The sequence below is a fragment of the Clarias gariepinus genome, chromosome 14 (genome assembly GCF_024256425.1).
Source record: "Clarias gariepinus isolate MV-2021 ecotype Netherlands chromosome 14, CGAR_prim_01v2, whole genome shotgun sequence".
Classification (NCBI taxonomy): domain Eukaryota; kingdom Metazoa; phylum Chordata; class Actinopteri; order Siluriformes; family Clariidae; genus Clarias; species Clarias gariepinus.
Window position 1 is genome coordinate 25,806,020 of NC_071113.1, and position 26,113 is coordinate 25,832,132.

Consider the following 26,113-nt stretch of genomic DNA (forward strand, 5'->3'; position numbering starts at 1 on the left):
AGTACATCGCTAAAAAAGAGGTTTCCTCAAGGGTCCCTTAGTAGATATAGTACTAGGATTCCACAAGACCAAGTGATGAAAGGAGAAATTGCCAGTTAAGGATTAGCCCTAGAGGACCAAACCAGATAACCTTACTGGGATACCTTATCGAACCTTTTTTTTCTCGGAGTGAACGGTATTGATTAGTGCCTCTATTCAAACTATGTGTTGAAGGTCATGTAAGGAAAGGTTACGCAGCCTTTTTTTGTACTCGCATACCAACCGAGAGGTGAGTCGACTCTCTTAATTTTTTTTTCCTTTTTTTCTTTGTTTTTTTTTTATGTAAATTTGGTGTAAATGTTTAAAAGACAGTAATCCTTTCTGCACTGTACACTGTTTTGTTTCTGATATATTCGGCTGTAACGATCATCACTGACGAACGTTCTTTGCTTCTGAAAGGGGTTCGACGTGGAATCCCATCTGATAAAGAAACAACATTTTGGGAGGGGGTTCTTTAAAACCTCTCCTCAAAGGGGAACCAGGTTTAGTGTTTTGGTTTTTATTTTTTTTTTTTTGTTATAAGTGTGTAAGTGGTAGTTAGAGTGTATTGGTCCCTGTTGTGTTTTTCTCCGAGATGCAGTGTTTTCCACACAGGAAATGTTGTACGAAGCTGCTTATATATGACTTGTTTGAGGTGGTATTTATCAGATCTTAGACGAGTAAGTGCTTCTGTAGACGTCCTCATTTTGCTGTTCATTCTGTACAAATCATTTTATATTTTTCAAAATGTTTGGACTCTTTTAAAGTGTATTTTGGGGAGTTTTGCAATAAAGACAAAATTAAGTGGTTTTTGTTAGAAAAAAACAAAACAAAAACATAATTCAAAATTTTATATTCTTTTTTTTTTTTTCGACAGACATAGACACATTTTTTAGGGCTGTGTTCCCAAAGAATCCTATAACTAAAAGTAACGCCACATTGATTAATGAATAATTAATTTTGCTTTTTATTTTCTGTCATTAAGAGTTCAGAGGTCATATATAACAGAATTATCGACCATTCAAACATCGCTGAAGTGATTACCTGCACAATGTTCACATGTTTTGTGTGTCTTATAGGGATCAGGCTTTAAAAAGGTACCATGTGAATTCTGGGAGTATTTAATTGATAGTGGAGATGATAGGAACAGCCTCCTTATCTATTACATATTGCACTACTGGCGGAGATCAAAGTTTCCACAGTTCTCTGCTACTTGTTCAGAGGAAGTTAAACAATGAATGCCCTTTTCAGACTGCTATTAACACCTCACTGGTTGCTATTGATGTAATGCTATTGATGATGTAATTCGACCTGAATATCAACAGTGATGTTCAGCTGATGTAGATGTTTTCAGGGTAAACTAAAACAGAAACCAGCTGCACAATGTCATAATACAGTTTCAAAAATAATCATAATCTTTATAAAATGTTTTTAATTTTGTAACATCTGGAAATAAAAAATAATAATAATTAAATGCACAAATGAGGTGCAGATGTTTAGAAACTACAAGCCCACGAGTACACTACTACTGAATGGATGGATGGATGGATGGATGGATGGATGGTTAGAGTTCCTTATTAATTGTGCAGATTGATAATCTAATTAATTACACACATAAACCCTGTCATCAGTACCACAGGTTGCAGACAATTATAGGGGCATTTAGTGTATGTTGGCAAATATACAGCAACACTATTATTATTATTATTATGTATAAGCACATATTACACAGACTCCTATTGCATCAGCCAATCACTGTTGATATTCATCAATGAGCCATGCTGACATCTTTTCCTTTTTGCTTAGTACTTTCTTATATAAAGTTCCCTATATGTGACGGTCCGAAGCTTATTCCTGCGTCTCCCCACAAAGGAGCATTGGTTAGTGGTTAACAGTTTTATAAGTAGGTTGGAAATCCTTATTTGGGATTTTTCTGCCAATTAGAAGTACACTTTAGGGGTTAACTAAGATCATTTGTGAATATGAGGCCCTTAGACTAATGTGATGATCAATGCTGCCCTCTAGTGGTTGCATGCGGAAAAAAACTCTTTTTGTGTGTGTGTGTGTGTGTCAGACAATTTATGACACGTCTTTCTAAAAGCTGAGTGATAAAATAATAGCACAGTAGGTTCTTATCTGTATACAATTATTATTATTATTATTATTATTATATAGCATTTTATCTTACAATTTAGAACACTGGGCAAAAATTTCTAAATTAAATCCATCATCCCTTTAAGAGGAAATAATTAAACTAGCCTCCATCTTTTGTTTTGTCTATCTTATTTTGTGTCACTTAAATACGAAACGAACTTGATTTTACAATGTATCTATAATAACATGTCCTGTTGTATAATATTTTTAAATGATATTTATGTACAGTTATGTACATAACAAGACAAGTACTGAAGAAGAAGTTATTTTTATTGTATTTAAAATGTTTTAACGTGAATTAAAAAAACTTAATGTTTCTGTAAGCAGACTCATAGAGACTAGAATTTTCAAATTCAATATTATTATTTGTTATAATACATCTATTTTTATCAGTATCATGCTTTTCTCTTATAAGAGTTTATTTAATGACTGCTGTATGTTTGTGTGCAAATTAAGTTGCCTATTTAGATTTATTTTGGGGGCAGTGACTAAAGTTCTGAATACATGAATAAAACAATCCTTCTCTCAGACAGTTTTGATCAGGTTCGTAAATTTTTTAAAAATTTGATAGTTTATACAATCAAGTGCAAATGTTTGCATCCCCCTTAGAAGTCAATGAAAAATACATGGAGTTTTTATTTATTATAATAACAAATTTGGTTTGTTATGCTTAACGGACGTTTCTTTATTATCAAAAGTAACCAAAAAATGTTGTATGTTAATGTATTGGGAGTAAAATTTTGAGTGGCCAAGAAATATTTTCTAATAGCTTACATGTCATGATTAGGACTTTTTTCAGCTTAATAGATTAATTGTCTATTTAGTCCAATGTCTAAATTAATTAATTGTCACATTAGTGATTAATGATATATTTTTTTATGCTGAGTTTAAAGTCAAACTTAAAAAGACTTTAAAAATCAAACAATTAGTTGCTAATAAATAAAAATCTTCAAACTAGGACAAGAAAAAAAGTGCAAAAACGTGTTTTCAAGTTTGTATTTCTGCCCTGAATTGTAATTAAACAAAAATCTTTAAAATAAAAAATGGATAAAGATTGAAGCAACCTCTGCTTAAAATTGCTTTTAAAAACAATTTATAAATTGAAGCCTGAGAAATAATTTATATTTATTTATCTATTTAGTTATATTAAAAATTAAATGGTGAAAATTAATGCATAATATTTTGAAATATTTTTTCATCTTAAATAATTGTATTACAATATTAGTATATATAAATGTGATTAATTGAATTATGATAGTTTTTAGAAATTGAAAAAACCTTTTGGGGTAGGGTGGGGGTGAATACTTTTGCACTTGAATGTATGCATCTGTAAGCTGAGAGTTATTAAAGGATGTGAATAAAAATGGATCAGTAATGTGAATTTCGGTCCTTTTGAACCATGTCAGTTGACTGAATCGTGTTTTTATGCCACTGTATGTTTCATAAATTAAATATAAATCTTTTTCAGTCGTCACTCGACAAGAGGAACATGTAATCCCGCGTAATGCTCCAAGTTATTTATCATTAGGATTTTATCATTAGGATATTTTTTTTACCAACATACATTTATTCATTCAAGACCAATTGACTTTGTTGCTGACTTTCTTGTTTTTTCTCCATACAGCCTTTATTTCTGTCTGTTTTATGTTTAAAGATCATTTACGACATGCATGACAGCTTTTGTAACCAGACTTTGCTTAAATGGCTATTTTTCACTTATTTGTCTTACTTGAGAGCCTTTCCTTTCATATTTAAGAGCGGTGATATGTATGCACCTCTCACATCTCACAAACTGTGAAGTGTGTTTTAATGTTGTAACACAGCCTTTGTGCTTATCTACAAAGATTTAGAGACACAATGGCAGTTGATTTGTATGAATGTTTCTTATTGTATTGTTGTTATGGTTCATTTTCTCATTAAATATTAAGACAAAAACGAAAAACTGTGTTTGTGGCACTCATTTCCTCTTGTCTCATCTCACTGGGTGTCCATGATAGGGTCAGGCCACTAGGGGGCAGGACTGCACAGATTCAGCATGGATGGAGTCAGATGGATTTTAGCAGCTTTTTAAAATGAAGAAATAAAGAAGACATTTAAGGAGAATTTGGATTAGCTCCCTGTCCAGGGTAAACCCTATCTTGTGCCCCAAGTCCCTGGGATAGGCTCCAGACCCCTGTGACACTGTATCAGGACAAATGGTACAGAAGATTGAATGAATAAATGAATGGGGGTAAAGAAACATTTCAATTTCGGAAATATTGAAACTGCAGCATTTTTTATCTGTAATGATAATAATAATAATAAGGGTTAGCAAAGCATATCTAAAATTACCCTGCAACCTTGAAAAAGTTTTGACAAATCATGACAGAAATCATTGGTTAAAATTATATATTGCATATATACAGGTGCTTCTCAAAAAAGTTGAATATCATCGAAAAGTTTAATTATTTCAGTAATCCAATTCAAAGGGTAAAACTCGTATAATTATATAGGGATCATTACACTGATCTATTTCAGTGATTATGGCCTAAAATTTATGAAAAACCCCAAATTCAGTATTTCAGAAATTTTTTATATTACTTAAGACCAATAAAAAAAAATCTAACACAGAAATGTTGGACTACTGAAAAATATGAACATGTACAGCTGGAACCTTAATTTCCAAATTAAATGCAAAATTTACTTTTATCTGAAAAGAGGAGTTTGGCCCACTAAGCAAGAGTCCACTCCTTTTTGTTTCATGTCCAGTGTAAAGTTTGAACAGTCAGTGGTCGTTTGGGGAGACATGTCTTCTGCTTGTGTTGGTCCACTGTGTTTTTTTTTTTTTTTTAGCTCTTAGGGTTTATAAGGTCAGCACAGCCATCTACCAGGATGTTTTAAAGCATCTCATGCTTCCCTTTGCTGACCAGCTTTATGGAGATGCTGATTTCATATTACCTAACTGTAAGCCACAATAATCAATCTACAGTAATTTATAATCTAATTTATTGATGAAGCACCTGTATATATTCTATATGTTCTGACACCATCCTATCAAAACCAGCCTTAACCATTTTAGCAATTTGAGTTACAGAAGCTCTTCTTTTGGATCAGACCTATTACACCTATGACCCTGTCACCAGATCACCAGTTTTCCTTTCTTGAATCACTTTCGGTATCACTGCAGCCTGGGAACATCCCACAAGACCCAGTTCTCTAGCCATCACAATCTGACCTTTTTTACAGCAGCTACAGATATGAGGTGTAATATATTAGACAGCAAATGAGTGCTTTTCCCCCTTTAGTTAATGTGTTGGAAGCATAATAAATGGGCAAGATTAAGGATTTGAGTGACTTTGACAAGGTTGACAAGGATTTGTGTGGCTGACCACTGAAGGATGTTCCTGGTCTGCAGTGGTCATATATTACGCTGTGGGAAAAAAATAAAATCAAAGACCACTGCAACATGATATATTTTTTTAATAATCTTTTTTTTCCCCTACAGGTACATGTATTGGTGAGATGAATAGTTTTAATTTACGTTTTGTGAATTACTGACAATATTTCTCCTAAATTCAAAATATAACTATTGTTAGAGTGTATATTTAAAGAAAATGACATCATCACAACACATTGAAATAACCCCAGATCATGCAGTATTTGAGTGATTTAATAATTCAAAACAAAATGCTAATAATTTGTGATCCAATTGTATAAATGCTTTGGCTAAATAACATTAAGAAGTCAGTATTTGGTGGAATAATAACCCTGATTGGTAATTACACATTGCTGTTGGGTACATTTTTGCAAAAAAGCAAACAGCTCATCTTTTTTTTTTTTTTTATGTTTTTTTTTGACCCTCCACCTTCCTCTTGATGACATTTCAGACAGTCCAGATTTCTAGATGTGTATCTTTTATATTTAATAAAACATTATTGTTGTATACCGTACAAAATTTTACATATAAAAAGGTATTTTTATATGACTTTTATATTATTGCTAATGCGTTTAACCATGAGATACATGTTTAATTCAAACAAACCAACTAATTATTGACCAATAATTTAATTATTAATAATTTAAAATTACTTTGTTTAGATAAAAAAAAAAAAAAACGCTGATTCGTAAATCTTCATGTAAAACTAACCACAACCAAGAAAGACTGATCCTATGCAGGAAGTTCCTGTTTCCGGTAGTTAATTGATATCAACTGAGTCCCAAATAGCTTCCTGTGTACTACACTGGTGTACTTATACTGGGAGTGTAATAACGACGTTTTACGCCCTATGTAGTGCACTTCTCATTCGATAGAGACACGATCTGCCGTGTACGAGCACGAGCAGTCAGGTGCTCTTTTCAGCGGGATTTTTTTTTATTCCCCCAGGGAGGAGCGTTACCGGGGAGTGGAGGGCTGATTATGGCGTATTAATACGTTTTTTTTTTAACCGAAATTGTAAATTCTAATATTTTTTTGTAAAAAAAACCAAACAAAACAAAAAATGCGTTCATAGATATTTCTGACCCCGTTTTAGTTCTGTATAGTTTATTAATTGATTAATTGAATGCCCGAGTGACAGGTGTGATCTGGTTGAAGCTGGATACTGGTTTTTAAAAGCTTTTTTTGTTCTTTTTTTTTTTTTAGGTAATTAGATTTTAAACCAGTTAAACTGACGACCCGGACTCAGCAGGCCGCAAAACGTATTTCGGATTTCATCGCGTATCCCGTCTGTTTTCTTTAATTAATTAATTGATAATTTTTTTATTAATTATTATGACGTAACAGTGTAAAGCGTCACGTTATGGTTTGCTATATATAAAACACACCTGGTTGTAAATTACGGGTTGTGAATTCGCATAAAACGCCTCCAAAATGGGAAAGTGGTAAAGTTGTGAAAAGCGTTAGGACGCGAAACACCTTGTGCGCATGCGCATCTCGGGTAAGTTTTGTTTTTCATTGTTTTGGACAAACACGGCCCTTGGATTGGGTTTATTATTTTAGTTTTCAGTACATTTATACATAAATAAGACAGAGTAAGTGTTTTAAACTAAAAAAAATTGCTTGCTTGGTGAAGTTGTCTTTGAGAGTACATGATAAACACTGTGAACTGAAACTGTGCAACAGTCAAAGCGTCACAAATTAACGCACGTGCATCTTCTGATGGCTACAGAGAGAGAGAGAGAGAGAGAGAGTTCATTAAGAAGAGGGTTTAACTTTAAGAGCTTAAAAAAATAAAACTTAAGGTATTTCACTTATAAAACCTGAATGGATTTATAATCTACACAAGAAGGCAATTTAAATTCATTTGGGCTTATTGAACATTTATTTGAATTAATTGACCCAAAATGATTAATTCTCAAAAAACAAAAAAAATTTACCCCAAGTCTTAATAAATGAGAATTTTTAGAAATTAGAGGAAGAAATTGGCATTTTTTCAAAGTTATCAACCCTCGTTTAATAAATTAGTTTTCTTTTTAAACCAAAGCAAAATGTCACTTATAAAGGCCCTATAATAAAACATGCTGCTTATTGTATTGTACTGTATATACAGTACTGTCTATAATAAATACCTTGAGTTGCTATTTGATAAATAAATTAATATATAAATTTTATTCATAGATCCTTACACTAGGTTACAAAGTTTAATCAGTTACTAAAATGCAAACATTTAATCAAAACAACAAGCAAGTGTTTTTACTTGAGTTATTCTTTAACTGTATTCTGCTGTCAGTCTACAGAGATGAACGAATGCACCGGTAAACACAATGAGTCCGTCTGACCGGCCCGTTCTCCACTTATACACACCATTGCTGATATCAATAATATCAAGGTCTGGTTTGTAATTGGCATCCTCAATGAAATCCTCTTAGTTCCCTGAGCTTATGTTATCTTAGTAATATCATAAGGATGTTTATAATAGAGACACATTTGAAATAACTTCCACACAATTTGGTTTAAATGTACAGCACGATGCAAAAGTCTTAGGCACTTATTTGTTTTGTCCAAACTTTGTTATACATGTTTGTTTTATGACTTTATTACACACTTAACACTTAAACCCCAAGCAAAACAGTACAGATGACACAGCATCATACAGCGTCAATGATGATAAAAAAAAAAAAAAAATGTTAATGGGAGGCTTCAGTCATCAAACTGTGCATTGTTCACAAAAACAACACGGAAAAAATCCCAGAAGAATTGTTTGTATTCATGTGTATCTGTGCTCTATCTTTGCCTATGTAACCCTTTTTTATTTGATTTGATTTTTTTTGCTTAATCAGGATTGTATAATTGGTTAAAATAAACAGAATTTTATTTAATCATATTGCCTAGGCTGTGCTGAAAAAATGATTTCGCGTTATACTGCACAATCCTGAGCCCGCTATATGTTTATTTAAATGAAATCTGATTTCCAAACATTAGTATTTCAGAAATACAATAAATAAAATAAAAATGCAGGAAAGTATCTGTAGGCCTGGAAAGAAAGCAGCATACTGTATTATGTAAAGGACCACTTTTAAGAAAAAAAGGAAGCATCTGTTACTGTTTATTGCTTTTTATGTTTATTTTATTTTTATTTAGAACCTTTTGTTTTTTAACTTATTTCCATGTGCCTAAAACTTTTGCTCAGTACTGTACATTTATACTGTAAGTACCTGAAGAACTAACTTATTTTTTTCCGTAAAAGCTTGTGCCATGTATATATGCCAACCTTAAGCCATGTTGATTAATTCACAATGTCATGATGGTGCGGATGATTATTTATTTCAAACATTGTATGGGGTTTTGGAAAAAAATCGACGTAGTTTTTCTCTGAAGGACGGCGAGCAGTCAGCCAGCAGTTTTTATGTCTGTAAGTCCAGAAGGAGGAGGTTTGCTTTATAAGTTTAAGTAAAAATTACTCACACTGCTACAAAATCTGCACGGCTGCCGATGATGACTGATCTGCACATATGCAGAGGCAAAAAGTCAGATGAATTCCGATTTGTCTGTTCTCATCCAGCTGGTGTGACTGCATGTTGAATATGTATCCAGTCTATGCCCAAATAGGGGGGGGGGAAAATGGCCATTTAAGGTTTAAAAAAAAAAAAAAGTGTGTGTATATATATAAATATTATAGTGACTTTAACCCGATACATTATAAACCTGATTTTTTTTTAAAATGAAAATAAAAAAATATGTATCAGATTGAAGTCACTTCAGGCTGATGATTTAAATGCAGCCAATGTTTAAAGACAGCAAAATAATATTGGGCAATAATAGGCAAACATGGCTACAGAAGAACCTCCCGGCAGTGAAAGCTAAAAACATGAGCACAACACTGAAAGATACACAGGGTACATTATAAACACAATTTAAACAGTCTAACCAAGAAATTATATTAGGTAAGTAAATTGGATATGGGACACTTTTGCCTGCAGTGTGACCGTAGACTTGGTCAGGATATAGCTTCACCCCTAAATGCATTTACTTGATAAGTGCAGAGTTTTGTGCCACAGGGTCTGAGGGTACAGGAGTTGCAAGTGGTGGGATTTTTAAGTGGAATATTCATGCAAACGTATGACTAAAAAGAAACTTGAATGATCAGATTCATATTCCATGGTGCTAATTTCAGACTGTTATTATTAGGCTTTGCTTTTTTTCCACATTGATAATTTTGTTCATTCTATTGCAGTAGGTGTGCGTGTGTAAGCGCTTTGCTGGTTCTGTTGGCAATGCAGCCTCTGTGGAGTGAGGAAAGTCACCTCCGCCTTCCCATCAGAGAGAGACTGCTAGAGGCGCTGAGCCTGGGCAAATGCCGCCAATACTACATTTCCCATCATCCCCGTAACCACACTCAGGAGGAGGGGGTGGGGCAATGTATTGAAAATGTCTCCAGGGCGCGCTCCCCCTCCCTTCCTGGCTCTCTATGCAGAGCGAGAGATGAACAGAAGGAGGGGGGAGGGAGCGAGAGTGATAGCGACCTGCTGTTCTTCTCTTTTGCCTCAGCCTCCTCCTGCCCGCGTCTTTCCTCGTCATCAGAAGGCGAGAGCGCTCCGTGGACCGGTCAAGGCCGCTCGCGCAGACGAAAGCGCACACACACGCTCTGCAGCAGGCATGGCCTGAGCTCACACGGCGCCATGGGCAACCAGGATGCGAAGCCGAAGCGCTCGGCCCCCGCGGGAGATGGAGAGAGCGCGCTGGATGAGTGCAGCCATGCTGACGCCACAAAGAAAGGATTTCACACCAAGAAATCCCACGGCAAGCACGGCAAGGGTGGAGACGGAGGAGGAAAGAAGAAAGGCAAGTCCGAGTCCAAATCTGTCTTCAACATCCGCAAGCGGAAAAATCTAGCCAAGGTTAAGGGCCTGCTCAGCGGTTCACGTGAAGATGCTCTGGACTCGCAGCATGACGAGCTGGACACCAAAACACCCGAGCTATCGGCCGACGAGCTCGGCCAATCTGACGCCGAGGACCAGAGACCTGTCCTCTCTGATAATAACAGCAGGCAGGAGACCCCAGATGCTCCGGACAAGAAGATCAGCTCCGGATCGGATACGGATATTTACAGCTTTCACTCTGCAGCTGAGCACGAGGACCTGCTGGCCGACATACAGCACGCCATCAGACTCCAGCAGCAGAGTAAAGAGTGGAAACAAAATGGCATCACTGAGACTGAGAATAAACAACACTGCTACACCAAATCAGAGCTGTTTACCATGCTAGAGGTGCCACGCTGTCAGGAGAACGGACTGGAGACGCTCTCGGAACTCGTCGAGAGTGAGCCAGATGGACAAAGAAATGCAAAGAAGAAAGAGAATGGAGAGGGCAAGAAGAACAGCTGGGAGGAGGAGATTGCCAGCGGAAAGATCCGCGCTTCCGCCCCGTCTCTTTGTGGGGCCGTCACCGTAGCAACCGGGACAAAGGAGCCGGAGGCTGCGCGTGACCTAGCCCCCTCGGTTGCTGAAGAGAGAGTTGAGGAGACCGTTGGAAGAGTGAGTTCAATCTCCAAGACGACCAGTGAGGCCAGCATTCCAGACTTCACAGCTTCGTTCGAGAGTGCAGTGGAGGCCACCGAGGAGGTGGACGAAGATGACAACGTGGATAATCACCTCCAAGACGAAGACTCAAGTTCAGACACCAAACGTCCAGAGGCCGGTGCTTCGTCATCATCTCTGGAAATAGAATCCGTCGGCGCTGAAATTTTAACTGCTGATCTGACAGTAGAGAATAAGCAGGAAGTCAAAGAGGAAGTGCCAATAGCGCCGACAAGGAAGAACAGTATATCACTCCCACAATGGCTCCAGCAGGAGAGTCCCGTAGCCACGCGGCACGTGAAGCCCAGTCCCCAAACAGTCGGAAGTCCAGCAGTGAAGCCCTACCCACCAATCCACCCTTCATACATTAAAACCACCACACGCCAGCTTAGCTCACCTGTCCCTTCTCCTGTACCCTCGCCCTCCCACAGTCCACACTGCGCACGCCGTTCCCGTGATGCTCCTCCCACCGCCCACACCATCGCTGCAGCCCGGAGGCGCCCCAAAAAACGGCAGCGCTCCTACAGCATCACCGGACCCATTAGCCGCTCCGCTGACTGGACAGAAGAGCTCCGTCCACTCCCATCCAAAACCGGCTCCGAGGACTTCCTCGAGTACGGAGGCTCAGAAGGGACGCTCCGGACAGGAGAGACGACGCATGAGGCTGGTCGCAGGGCTTCAGCTGGACAAGCCTCTACCTGCGGTTTTCAGGATGTGTTCACAGGTGAGGGGAAAACATCATTGTCTAATAAGTACCGTTCACCTTATTGGTAATCTAGATAGGTAGTCTTTTATTAGATCTAGACAGAATTCGAAGATTCACACGTTGGTATGTTTCAAGGTAAAATTATAGCTGTTTTTAAAAGCTGCTTGTAAAGAAACCATGTGAAATACGAATGATCATTAGAATAAGGCATGATTTGTTTTAACAGGAGTTTTTAATTACTGGATATAGATCAGTAGGGTTTGATTGAGGCATGATGGGAAATGTCACTGAGCAGCTGATGCTAAAACTCATCACAGAGCAGCTCAATCAGTGCGTTTCCCTCAGAGTTGTGCCTTGTCCTAACTTTCAACCCATGCCAAAGCTGAGGAAAGAAAGATGGTAGAAAATAATTTAGGGGGGGAAAGTTGCTAATTCTGTTTCCTTATGGTTTCCCGAATCTAAATGTTTGGCTCCTTCGAAGAAAAACTTGCACCTCCCGCTCAGCCTTTCTTTTGTCTTTTTTGGTCACACACACAATCTTGCCCTCAATTATTCGTACATGCACGCGTATTAAACCGGACATGCTGTGTTTCTTTTAAAAACACACACAAACAAAGCCTCTTGCTTTTTTTCTTCTCCAAAATCAATACTTTCACTTTGTGCTGGCTCTCTACCCCAAAGGTCGTCTATTAATAATTTATTTCACTTATCGATCAGTCAGCGCTCGTTAATCGAAGCCTTGTGATTTGAAAAGGTACTAATCTCTTACTAGAACTTATTTATTGTATACTGTATGACTGTATCATGGAAAAGACCACAGTGACTGGCTTTTAGGTTTGTGATCACTTATTATTTGGAAATATAATTTCAATTCTTCCTGTTTCACTACAACTCTGTTTTATACTGTATGTTTAACCAATCGGTTGTGCAGGAGAATTTTATAACCCTAAATGTCTCTGTGTTAAAAAACAAAATCGAGACAATGTGCATGTCATCATCAGGATGTTAAGCACAGAAAATGACAGCATGCTTATATTTCTGTAGTGTAATTAAAGAAACAACAGAAATGATTTAATCAAGACATTCATCAGAGTACAGCCCAGTTTTAGAACCCATTAATCATAATTCTGATCACCAAACAAGGCTAAGATGAATGTGTTATTAATTGTTTAAATCCCCTGTCTGTTTCATTATTGTTGTTTACACATAATATAGGGTTATTTCAAGCTTCATTAGAAAATAAAGAAATTGTTTTTCACCTGCATCTTATTAACTTCATGGCTCATTAAGCTGATGTGGACAACACTTTTCAAACACTGAAGAGAATTGAGTTGTTTTGCTTTTTGTTTTTATTTTAGTGCACACACACACACACACACACACACATATATATATATATATATATATATATATATATATATATATATATATATGTATGTATGTATGTATAACTCTACAATATAAAGACTAGCACTTGAAGATCTTTGCCCACTCAAATGTTCATTTCGAGTGGAAGTTTGCTTTTTGGAGATGTGTATAGATAGATTTAGCAAAGAAATCAATTTTGATTATTTTGTGTGTCGCGATTTATGTACATTACGGCCACATTGACTCCATAATCGTCCCCATCACACTTTTATATCAGAGGACTAGTTGATCAGCCAGTGACTGGAATTGGCGGGTTTTTCGGCTTGATCATCCAAGAGTGATCAACCTCGGATACAACCAATACAACCTCGGATACAATCGAGACCTGGCTCAATTAACAGGTCTAGATGACATAAAGGCAGCGTTAGCTCTCAATGTTTTTAATTGTAATGATAAAGACTGAGGTTTTGGTATTTGGTCCTGGTGCCAGGGGTACTGTAGAGGTTCCACCTCTGGATTTAGGAGCTTTGGAGCAGTATGTTAAACCCCCTGCATCAAATTTAGGTGTTATTTTCAACCATGGCTTTTTACATTTAAAAAGTTTTTCAATTAAGGCAATTGGCAAAAAAATTAGCATTTTAAAATGGCCATCCACGCCTTTATCACCACTCGCTTCGATTACTGTAATGCTTTGTATTTTGAGGTTTCTCGGGCAGCATTACATCGACTACAGCTGATCCAAAATTTTATATTTCCGTCTACACGTAAAAGAGAACAAATGTCTCCAGTTCTGGCTCCCCTTTATTGGCTCCTGGTTCTTTTGGTCACGTTTAAGGGTTTACATGGCCCCGCCCTACTGTACCTCTCGGATCTGCTTCAGCTCTTGCGTGTATTTTCTGGTGTTCAAACCAACATGAGATGTTGATTTTTATACTGTATATTGTGTTTAATTGGATATGTGTGATGTGATTTTAATGATGTGATTTTTATGTCATTTTATATTATTTTATTATTTATGTGAAGCACTTTAGGGCATTCCTGTTGTGAAAGTTATAGATAAGTTGAGATATACAGTATGCTGCTCAGTTAAATGTAGCTTTTAAGTTAAATGGTAAACTCTTATATTCGAGTTAGTTTGTATTGTTTAAATGCTGCTCTTGATTTTTAAGTGAGGAACCTATTGTTATAAGGAACGGGCTACATTTAATTACTCATGTTTAGCTCAGTTGTGAAGCTGTTAAATAAAACTAAGGAAACTAAACTAAAGAATTTTTTTAAAATATCAGATAAAATATAGGAAAAAAATATATATAGGATTTTTATAAAACCGTGATATAGATTCACAATATAAACCAATTCTGCGCCTAGGTATCTTGTTAATTTTCTTTCAGGTGGTGACTGATTTGCATCGTACTGAAAATTGCTCAAAAAATTTGTCCATTTGTATTTAATTTTTTTTTTTGCTGATCTTCTGAAGCAGTCTGTCCCATCCCAGTGCCTCTGTAACCTGAGACCTGACTTGAGTCCTAAACATCAGTCAAAGCTCACTTATTTTTGTACTCTTTTTATTTGTTTTATAGATTGATGCTTTAAAATATTTTTGTTGAATACAGACATGAAATAAGTTAAAGACAGAAACAATGTAGTGTTAATCTTTCAGAACAGCTTCAGTGCAGCTCGGCATTGATATTCGTGTTTCTGGATCGGTACTAGAGGGCGTGACGTGTTAAGACTTTCGGGTGGAATGCTGAATTATGTTTTAGATAAACTTGTTCATTAAACCTCTATAAATTCCACATCTCTGAAGGGCTGTTTGAATCTTCTGCTGCAAGTCGTCAATGACGTGCCGCCTGCTTCTGTAATTAGATTTAACCGAATTAATGGAGAAAATCCCCCAGCACTAGTTTAAACCTAGACTGTATTCCCTCAGATCACAACGAACACCAAACCAAATGTCCTGTATCGAAGTGAATGGTACAAATTTGAATATGTGCATTGCTGCATCCTTACAAAGTACCTTGTCGACTCAAACCATGACAGCAGAAATAATTAATAATAATATTCTAATATATTATAAGAAATAATAAGACCTGCCGACATTGCTCAGTATTTTATAGCAGTTGGTTAAGTTTCTACTACAACTATCACTTATCATTACTGAAATGCTTCTGTGTGTGTGTGTGAGAGAGAGATGAGTCACACCTGGTAGAAACTCTGAATCATTCCTCTAGAATAAAAACTGTAATAAACCATCATTAATTCTCACTGATGTTTCAGATCCAAGTAGAACGATCGAAAACTTGACAGATAGAGACAGCGTTATTTTATGACCGTTCAATATTGTTGATCCAGCAGGAAATTTTCAACTGATAGGAGATTTAATTGTACTCAGTTCTGTCTCCTTCCCTTCTGTTCTCACTCCTGTTCTTCATCTGTCACTTTGTCTCTTTCTTCATGTCTCACACTCTCTCACCATCTCTCTGTTATAACCCTGTCTCTCCCTCCCTCCCTCTCTGCGTGATCCTGTCTCTCTCCTATCCTCCCCGTCTCTGCGTGAACCGCTTTTTCTCTCTCACTCTAAGTAATAGTCTCTCTCATCCTCTTCTTTCTTTCTCTAGGTAATCCCATCTAATTGTGTCTCTCCCTTTCCATCTCTCCATGCCATCCTGTGTCTCTTCATCCCTGTCTTTCTTTGTGTAATTTTATCTCTTTGTCTCCCCCCCTCCATGTCTCTCTGCACAATCCTGTCTCTTTCTCTCTCTGTCTTCCCATCTCTGTGTAAACCGTGGTGTGTGTGTCTCTCTCTCTCTCTCCCTTGCTGTCTCCCTCTATAATTATGTACCTCTCTTCCTCCATCGCTGTCTCTTTGTGTAATCCTGTCCCCCCCCCCTCCCTGGGTCTTCATAATCCTGTCTCTCTCTGTTTCCCTCCTTTTCTGTCTCTGCACAATCCTCTCTCTCTCTCTCCCATCCTCCCTGTCTGGGAAAACCTGTCTTTCTCTCACCCTCTGTCTCACACTAAATAATATAGTGTGTCCCCCCCTTCCTATCTCTCTTCCTCACTCTTTGTGGGTAATCTTGTCTCTCTCTCTCAGTCTCTTTCCCCTCTCCCTTCCTGTCTCTCTCTGTGTAATAAGTCTCTCTCTTCCCCTCCCAGAGTCTTTGTAATCCTGTTTCTTTTTCAGTCTCTCTTCCTTTCTTTCTTTGTATAATTCTGCCTCTCTTTTTCGGTCTCTCCTTCCTCATTTCATGTTGCCTGTAATTCTGTTTTTTTTCCCTGTTTCTTCAGTCTCTCTTTCTCCCTCTCCCTCAGTGTGTGTATAAATTCTACCTGAAAGATCATGTTCCTAAACAATTTTTACCTTTCCCCCCTTCGTCTCTTTGGCAGGCTCGAAGGCTCTGCTTGTTTGAACATCTTCATACATTACTTCTCCATTTTTTTAAATATGCAAGAACTAGTTTCTTATTATGGATGCCTCACGTCAGCCCATGTGTCGGGTTCAGTGTCTCATTTTTGGTGCTAATGTTAAATCTCTATTTGCAGAAGCCATGGCATCAGTTTAGCTTTATGGTGCTCCTGCTTGTCTGTGGAGGCAGCTAACTGTGTAATTATCGTGTAGTCCGAACTGTGTATATAAGAAATGCATCCAGTGTAGTGCAGTGTATAATGTACTTGATTTAAGAGGGTTGGGTGTGTAAGAGAGAGAGAATGTGTTAAGATGATATTTGCACCTCTTTTACTGTATTGCCTCAAATTAACAAAGCATTGGCCCAATGCTAATTCAATTAGGACCGGAAGAGATGCAAAGACGCCATCAAATAAATACAAGGCTGCGATGGAGCCCTGGCGGTGCTTATACATCTGACACTGAGCTGAGGAGTATTTATAGATGATTTTCCAGAAGGCCAAATGAATGCATGTACAGTATGATTTCTAATTCTGTCTAATTCTGTTATAAAATAATCTCTGAAGGTCTCTGAAGCTTCCAATATCATAAAATATCAAAAACAGTTTGTCTTCAATTGATACTCGTTAGCAAGGATTTGCATTCTGTTTTTATTTACCTTTTACACAATGTCCCAACTTCTTAGGAACTGGAGTTTGTAGAAAGAAATAAAAATAAGGAATGAACATAGATTTAGAAGGTGCGTCCAGACTTTTGACTGGTAGTGCACTTAACTGCATATGATGTACAGTACGTGTGGTCGGATGCCATGTTTTGCTAATTTGGCTATTTTTGAGAAAACGACACCCTTATGATCTACGTCATGTAAATGTCAGTATAGCGTTGGAGAAATTATCCCGTAACCAAACGTATGAAATTGTCGCTGCTACAGAAGAAGTGTTAGGACTGCCAACTGGGTGTTAGTTTCCCACAACGATGGTAGCTTAGCAACCTGACACTGCTTGGTTTAAATAAAAGTCTTGATAGCTTTTTTCAATCCGATTATAACCAGAGTTACCTTGGTCTGGAAAAGTTATCCGATTTGATCTAATTTCGTAAGATCGAAAAAAAAAATTGTTTACGAAAACCTCTTCTGATTCTGTAATTCAACATCACAGCAAAATTGTAGAAAATTTTGAAATGCTCCTAAAATCATTGTAGACTATTTACTTATAATATATGCAATATCTTTTAAGATTATAAAGATATGAGTAGCTTAATGAAATGAAGGTATGGAGTGCTGCTTATAATTAATTACTACAGTCTGACATATTTTAGAGTAACGTCTAGCACTCAGGGGTTTATATGTTCATTATACAGAAGTGCTGCATAAAAGTTTGCGCTGTGTGCAGTGCACTGTAGAGACACAAGAAAGTGACTTTAAACTATATATTTTTTTTTTTCCCTTTTAATTTTTGATTCTTTAGTTGATGGAAACTTAATTAAATAGTCCCCCGAGTACAGAAAAACATTTGTCATATCACCATATGACAAATTTGAACCTCGGGAGTACAAGACAGCAAAATTGGCCGTGCTCTCTATCAGTGAAATCTACACTAATCAATCATGGGCATCTGTAAGATCATGTGCGTGTTGAAGGGTGTGGACAATGTCTTCCTCCCTAATAAACAGTAGAGAGGGTCGAGTGGATCCTTTTGCTTTTATCATAAAGATGGACCGGTTGATCAGCCAGTGATGGGAATCGGCTGGTTTTCAGCCCTAACTGATTCTGTGCCGAGTACATGAGCTTCACACACTTTAAAAAGCCTCTGAATTCTCCAAAATGTGTTGGAAGCTATGTGCGCCCACTTGCCCACAGCTGATTAACACATGCTCCTTGTCGAGTGGAGTTCTATGACTTTGTAAGCATTTAAAGCGGTTAAACATCGCCATCTCGGTACAATTCTACAGGTGGTACAAGCCACAACAATTCACACGTTTTTATCCCGTGTGGTAGGAGTGAATTATTTGCCAAGTTTGTGTAAAAATTATAAGTATGGTGGATGATGGGATAGTAAAAATGTTTCTTTTTGTTTCATTTAATTTGTAGTTAAATGTTTAACTTTTGTATTTGAAGTTGGTTTGTATTGTTTAAATGCTGCCCTTGGTTTAAGTGAGAGCTAATATTTATTAGGAATGAGCTACATTTAATCACTTATGTTCGGTTTCGGTTCAGTTGTAAGGATGTTGAATAAAGATATAAAACTTTGGAGCTGTGACTTTCTATTTACGTATTTATTTTTTAAATAAAGGTTCAGGGTCGTACAAATCAGAAAAATATAATTTGAATCAAAACATTGGTATTGTGGAGTGACTGGTGATTCCTGCAGTTTAAGGAGTGTGATTGACTGGATTCATGGGATTAAGAGGAAGCATGCAGTGGCCTTTGATGGAAAAACCTGACTGGTGGCTGGGCAAAAATTCAAAGAATTAAAGGAGGAGGAGGAATGGTAAAGAAGCATCCATGAGTGAAACACATTTTGCCCAAAATTTACAGTGTGTGTGTATATACAAAAGAGAGAGACGGTAAATCACTGGATCTAAAAGCATTTGAACTGCAGAGTTTTTGTGCAATAATGGCTCGGTGGAATAATGGTGTTAGCACTGTTGCCTTGCACCTCCAGGGTGGAGGGTTTAATTCCCACCTCAGGCCTTTGTGCATGGAGTTCAAATGTTCCACCCAGTCATGGGTGGGTTTCCTCCAGGTGCTCCAGTTTCCTCCCACAGTCCAATAACATGCAGGTTAGTATAATTGGCATTTCCATATTCCCCACAGTGTGTCGAGTTGGTGTTTAAGTGTGTCCTACGATGGATTAGCACCCCATCCAGGGTGTACCCCGCCTTGTGCCCAGATTCCCCTTGGATAGGCTCCAGGCATTGAAAACAGTAATGCATTAAAATATAGTTTTTGATTTGTTCAGTGAATGATGGAGTTTTCACTGCTTATTTTTGAGAAAATGTGAATTTCTTGAGTGTGGGTGGAGAGCGATGCTTATTTTTAGAGCTGTGTGTGAGAGAGAAAGAAATGGGGCCTGAAGTGTTGAAAGTGAATTGCAGTGTTGAGTGGGGTTTGGTTAAAAATGCAGATATACAAGATGAAGAGAGGAAAGCGTCTCGGTGATAGAAGACTTACTGCGGCAATGTGAGTCATTCGGTGAGTGAAAAGCCCCTACCCTGCCTGCACAGTTTTTCCTAATTTTTTTGAGAAAGCACCCTTCTTCCCCAAACATCCCCCCCACCACCACCACTCTGTGATGCCTTTAGGATTTTTCCTGCCTTTGCCTGTGGTGTTGATGGTTTAGAGCTTTAGGGATGGGAGCTTGTAACTGGAGCGAATTAGTCGTCTGATCCTGTAACAAATGGAAAAGATGTGAATTAGATTTAAAAATACTTTTTTTCTTTTGTCATTGATGTATACATACATATATATATATATATATATATATATATATATATATATACGGGATTGTAGTTATCTGTTTAGATTTTACGCTTTATATCTTATGCAATTCCCTAGAAGTGTGTGTGTGTATTCAAGATAGCTAAATTAAGAAAAAATGCTTTATGCAAGTTTTTTTTTTTTTCCTACTTAAATAAAATAATAATAATAAGCTTATTAGTTTTTACATGTAATCAAAATCAGACATGTGGATTCCATCTGATGCTTTCATCAGATTTTATAAAGGAAGGAGGAGTATTGTGTAATTCCTAGTTGTTAAAGTTCTAGAGATCTGTACAATGCCTGGGTTTTAGTACAGTACAATACAGGATACTCATAATGCCTTGTTAGCGCTGTGCTTCTTTGTGATATTTATTTAGTTATTTTATTATATTTTTATATAATAAAGTTTGTATTTATATTTTAATAACTGTAAAGCTGTATAAATTTTTTTCATATACAGTATTGTACTAATGTTTGCAGTTAAAAGGTTAAAGGTAAAAATAGGCTGATCAGCTTTAATGTAATCGATGATATTATTTCAGGTTGAAGTTTACATACATGTCTGTCTGTCTTTCTGTAAAACTCGGCAGAACTCTCTGCATAACTTATTAATACAAAGAAAGTTTTGTAAGGTTGAGCATCTTGCGCATTGTTAATGCTAAGTTGTACTACTTTTGTTGTCAGCCAAATATACTACCTGGTCAAAAATCTGACAAGTGTGTTTACATTAAGCAAGTAGCTTATTTTAAAGTGGATTAAATCCGGCACACAACTGTTCATAACGTCACTTGTACTATTTTTTTGATTTTGGCGGAGAATTGTGTTCAGGTATTTTACGCGCCCTCACCTCGGACTGCTGCGGATGCGTTTGCTCTAACAATACGTGTTTTAACTGCTTTTTTTAATAGCGCCAGAGTTTCTGAACATACAATATGAGACACTCATTTTAAACTTTCTGCAGAAAAGTAAACATACATTTATCTGTCCATTCATAAAATGTTTAGTTTTTTTTAGTCATGCTGTCTCGCGTGTTTGTGTTTTTTGTGCGATAATAATCGGAATGAAACTGCGTCAATCTTGCCTATGAGGAGCCGTATAAACCTTAAATAATCCATTCAGTAGCTTAATATGAGGAATGTAGTTCAAGTTCAAGTAGGCTTTATTGTCATTACAACCATATACAGTTACTGTAGTACACAGTGAAACGAAACAACGTTCCTCCAGGACCAAGGTGCTACATGCAACATAAATTTACAACATAAATTACCATAGACACTAAACTAGCTAACCAAGAGGCCTAGTTAGCTGGCTAGCAGAGACAGGACAGAGAGACCTAACATAAATTACAACATAAATTAACAAAAACTAACTAGCTAAAGTAACATTTTTATAGACAAAAAGTGCACGTGCAAATGTGCAAACAAGAGCAACAACAAAGTAAACACTTGATCTGGTCTTTTCTCTTGTAGAATAATTCAGTTTTCTGCGCATATTTGCCCCGCGTGATTTGTATCATTGGGCGACTTGAGTTTCTGGGAAAGGAAATGTTGCGTCCATTTTTAATTCGTAAACTCCATGAGAAAAAACTCTTTCACCTGTGTTTACTGAGGACTTTCATCCACTGCCTTCCTTATGACCTTCTTATGTAGCCAAGCATCTAACCAGCCATAGAGTAGACTGGATTCTTGTAGCCAATCAGAAAAACCTGGGAACCCAGCCAAACCTCATGGGCGCAGGAAAAAGACAAGCAAAGATGTTTAATACATTTTGACTTGGAAAACGAACAAGTCTTGGTTTACGAGTACCGAGTAGCATGTTTCACGCATGCGCTTCTTGTTTTGACGTCGAGCGTCATGTGATCACAACTTAGCCAGCGGTTTTTCCTATCTTGCGCTGCGGAATTGTGGGTAATCGTCTCCCCTGCTGGGTCTTGGTGCTCGTCTCTCACTGGTATAATCAACATCCGTGTACTGTTTTTTACTATGACCACGTATGTGTGTGCGTAAAACATTTTATTTTGTCTGTATGCGTGTGTGTACAGCTCTGTGTCTGTGCGCGTCATTGGACACCGTGACACACACACACACAAACCCCTCCTACTTTCGCCTTCACAGACTCACACACACTTTCTCTCTGCTCTACACAGAAACACTGCTCTGTCACAATTCTTTTCAAAGGTAAAGTGCAGCTTAATTTGTTTTATTTTTACTTTACAGAAGTGATTTTGTTAGTGTGTCGCTCAATCGAGTGTCATTAGAGAATTTTTTGGTTATTTTTACGATAAAACGGTGTTTCTGTTTTGTGTGCGCGCGCGTGTGCAGAGTGGAGAAAGGGTAACTGTGAAAGATGAGAAGGGGAGAGGGTAACTTACTTTAGATTCATACACACATACATAGCGCACAAACGGAAACATCTGTCAGGATTTATTATGACTTTTTTTAAGGTAAAGTACATGTTAATTTGTTTTATTTTTACTTTATATTTTATGTTAATTATTTTTATGTTTTTATTTTTTCGGGCTGTGAAACGAGTAATTTGAGTTTCTATTATTCCTTATGGGAAAATCTGCTGTGATTTGTGTGTTTTGATATACGAGCCTGCTTCTAGAACCAATTATGCTCGTATTCCAAGGTTCCACTGTATTATTGACAGATTAAAGGCTTTTCCGTGAGCAGAACTGCTTTGCTTGTGTCAGAAGAGTTATATTTTGATTAAAAGCTTTATACATGCAAATCACATCTCGTCAGCTCAAATGTACAGGAGCTATTGATCATTTATTATAAATGAGTATTTTCTATCCTGGAATTAAGCGCAGTGCATGTACTTTACAAGTGGACTTAATTAATCATTGTTTATAAATATGCAGGAATATTCAGGCAGTTAAACTTGACAGTGGTGCCGTTCCATCACGTGTGTTTCTCTTTCTCAGGACGCACTCTGTTGGAGAGGTTTTTCCAGCAGCAGGAAAAGTCCGAGTGTGAGGAAGAGGCGGAGAAGCTGTGTTCTCGGATCCTGGCCATGGGGCTCCTCCTGCCCTTCGGGGACTGTTTTGGAGAGCAGTTTGGAGGCAGCACCACCCACGTCACCCCACAGTTCAGCGTGAGTCTGTGATTTATTTATTTATTTGCTAACTGTACTGTAGTGTACTGATCTGTCTGGACTTGGGTCTATAATGAAAAATATACAAAGCTCTTTGAAAGCCACATGGTGTTGATTTTCTCTAACGATGGGTTATTATGAGTATTATTATTATTATTTGCATATAAACTTCAGAGCGTCTTTAGAATAACTTTGCGTCATTACCTTTGACTCCTCTAGTAGGCATGGTTTAGAAGTGATAATAATCGTATATGATAACGTCAGTTTGTGTTGTGGACGCACATGCTTCAGTCATTTATTTATAAATAAATACATCAGCCTCATATTTCCTGCACTAAGATTAGATACGTGAAACATGGATCGTGTATATCGGGGGAAAATAGCATAAATGTAATTTTTATATATATTCAGAGGAATGTTCTGCCCATGTTCATGGTTTCTCTTCATTTTTTAGCTTTGAGGAGAAGCAAACCACCTCATGACGTATTAGAAAACTTTGTGTGTGGAAGAGAGAGAGAGAGGTTGCAGTGTCAGTGCTGCAGAGACTCTCTCGCTTGCTTTGTGTACGTGTTTAATAAGCCGAGAAAGTGCTGAATAATCACTTTTGGTCAGCACACAGACGAGGAACACGCACTCGGCTCTTAAGCCGGACCACAGGCTGTGATCGTCACTGCCTCGGGAAAGAAAGCTGTTCTAAAGGCTGATCTCAGGATGTGTTGTGACGCCCTGCCTCGTCTCTCGCTCCTCATATTCCATCATCCGGCCTTTTTTTTTTTTTTTTTTTGGCTTGTGTCCCCCAGTAATTTGATCCTACTGCAGGCTTCTCTCTCTCTCTCTCTCTCAGCTCTGGTGACTTCTGTTCCTCAAGCATGTAGCTTTAACGCCACTGTGCCAGACGAAGGCAAGATGGAGACAATTACTCATTGTCTCTCTCTCTCTCTATTTTTCTTTCTTTCTCTAGTCATTAGGTTAGGATTTCAAATTTCTCAATTAAACATGTTAGCTCTGCTCAGCTGTAAGGGAGCTCAGACGGTGCCTTGGGTGTGTGTGTGTGTGGGAGGATGCAGAAAGCAAGACGGGTTGTGACGTGACGAAATGATATTTGTGGAAAATGTGTTGATTTTGGTGGAACAACTGGCATCTGCTCTCCTGGTTTGGCACATCTCATTTGTGAGCCTGCAGTCTCCCGTGTGTGTTTTCGCATCTGTATTTTCCATGTCTGATATTGAAACCCTTCTTCTCTTGATGGAAAAAAAAAAAAAAGGACCGAGCAGACATCTCACCCATTAATTATTGTTGTTCGTGCCTGCCTGTCACTACTAGGACGCAGCTTTTCTGCCATCTCCTGTCTAATGGATGTAACTGCACTCGGACGCACGCCCACACCGCATTGCTGCTCCACACACGGCCCTTGGTGATGAGCGTCAGGGTTTCCTAGAGCACGGACGGTGCCGCAGGGAGCCGTGTGATGGACATCATTCAGGACACGCTTTGCGAGGTGTTGGATTTCATACGCGAGTCGCTAGTCCTCGCTCTCTCGGCGTGCGGTGAGGAGAAAGAGAAGTGTCTGGATGTGGCCTGGCTCAAGCTCAAACGCACCATCTGCAGGACGTGTGGTCTGTTCCAACATCTGCAGGTTGGCACCGGGAAGAGACGTGCAGCTGTTTCGCAGCATTGTTTTGATGCGGTAAATAGCAGTGGGACGTAGGACAAGACACAGAAGGCAGCTATACAGTATAAAGCGGCACAGTGTGTTTTCTTGGCCTCCGACTGTTTGTATGTGTGTGTGTGTCTGCTTTGTTCTGGAAGTGAATGAGGAAATGCGTCATAAGCATGACTGGGGATTCTAGAACTTCAGTTCGCATCAAACGGATAAAATCTTGGGTGAGGTTTGAGTCAGACTGTGTTTAACTTTGTCACTGCTTTGTGATCTTATGTAGTTTAGCTTAACAGTTTTACTGTTTAAATATTTACTTGTATTAAGGAAAAGAAAAACATTTATATGTTTAAGATTCAAATTTTTGAGTTCAGAATTAAGTGCACCTGATTATTTATTTTCTTCTGACAACACGTATTGTTCTCCAACTGGCAGAACTAACTTACCATGACCGACGGAGCCTGAGACTGACAGGGCTGTTACTTTAGTTACTACTGTATAATACTGTGGAGCCAAGAGGTGAGAAGAATAAACCATGGAGGTGATGGACAGTCCTGTAAATCCCATAAGATTCTCTTTATATTTCTCTTATATATTCTGCTCTATAATATCAGCTACGTTAACTTCCATTTTCCAGGGTTAAATCCCAAATGTTAAATGGAAAGCTAGTGCGCTACGTAGGGTGTACAATCACTTACTCTTCATACTCCGTAGTGCCCTTGATCAGGGATTAGAGAGGGATTTGGGATTCAGTCTTGTTAGGAGAGTCACTTTGGGGTCTTGTGAAAGCTAGTTCGCTTTGTAGCTCGTCTGAGGGGTAAATAAAACACAGTTCAGACAGAATTCTGAACGAATTATGATGCATAGAGTTAAATGTTCCAGTGCTGTTACTGTTTATTATTAATACTTGTGGAATGGCTCTTATTCAACCAGATTGCTTAGTCTGAGCTAACTTTTATAGAAAGTACATTGAATTTCAGTTTATTTTAGATTCTGCATAAATGTTTTACCGTATTTAGTATGATGAATCTTGATTCAGACTGAATTCATGGCATAAAAATATATTTTTTTTTCCATTATTGGTTTGCTTGATATAAATATTAGTGTGGTTCTGCACTATAATATAGTCCTGTTAATATCCCACTGCTTTCATATATTTAAATCGAGTAATAACGTAGATGTGGTTAAATGCTGGAGTTTTGAGTCTTCTGATTTTGTATCTCTTTAAAC

General features: G+C 37.7%; 1 protein-coding gene across 1 annotated transcript in view; it reads left to right on the forward strand.

Annotated features, from left to right (window-relative positions):
* Positions 1–9,864: 9,864 nt before the first annotated feature.
* fmn2b (formin 2b) overlaps positions 9,865–26,113 on the forward strand; it is an 84,049-nt gene continuing 67,800 nt past the window's right edge. Inside the window, exons 1-2 of the mRNA XM_053510838.1 lie at positions 9,865–11,890; positions 23,057–23,226. Coding sequence (XP_053366813.1) covers positions 9,865–11,890; positions 23,057–23,226 — 2,196 coding nt within the window. The remainder of the gene's footprint in view (positions 11,891–23,056; positions 23,227–26,113) is intronic.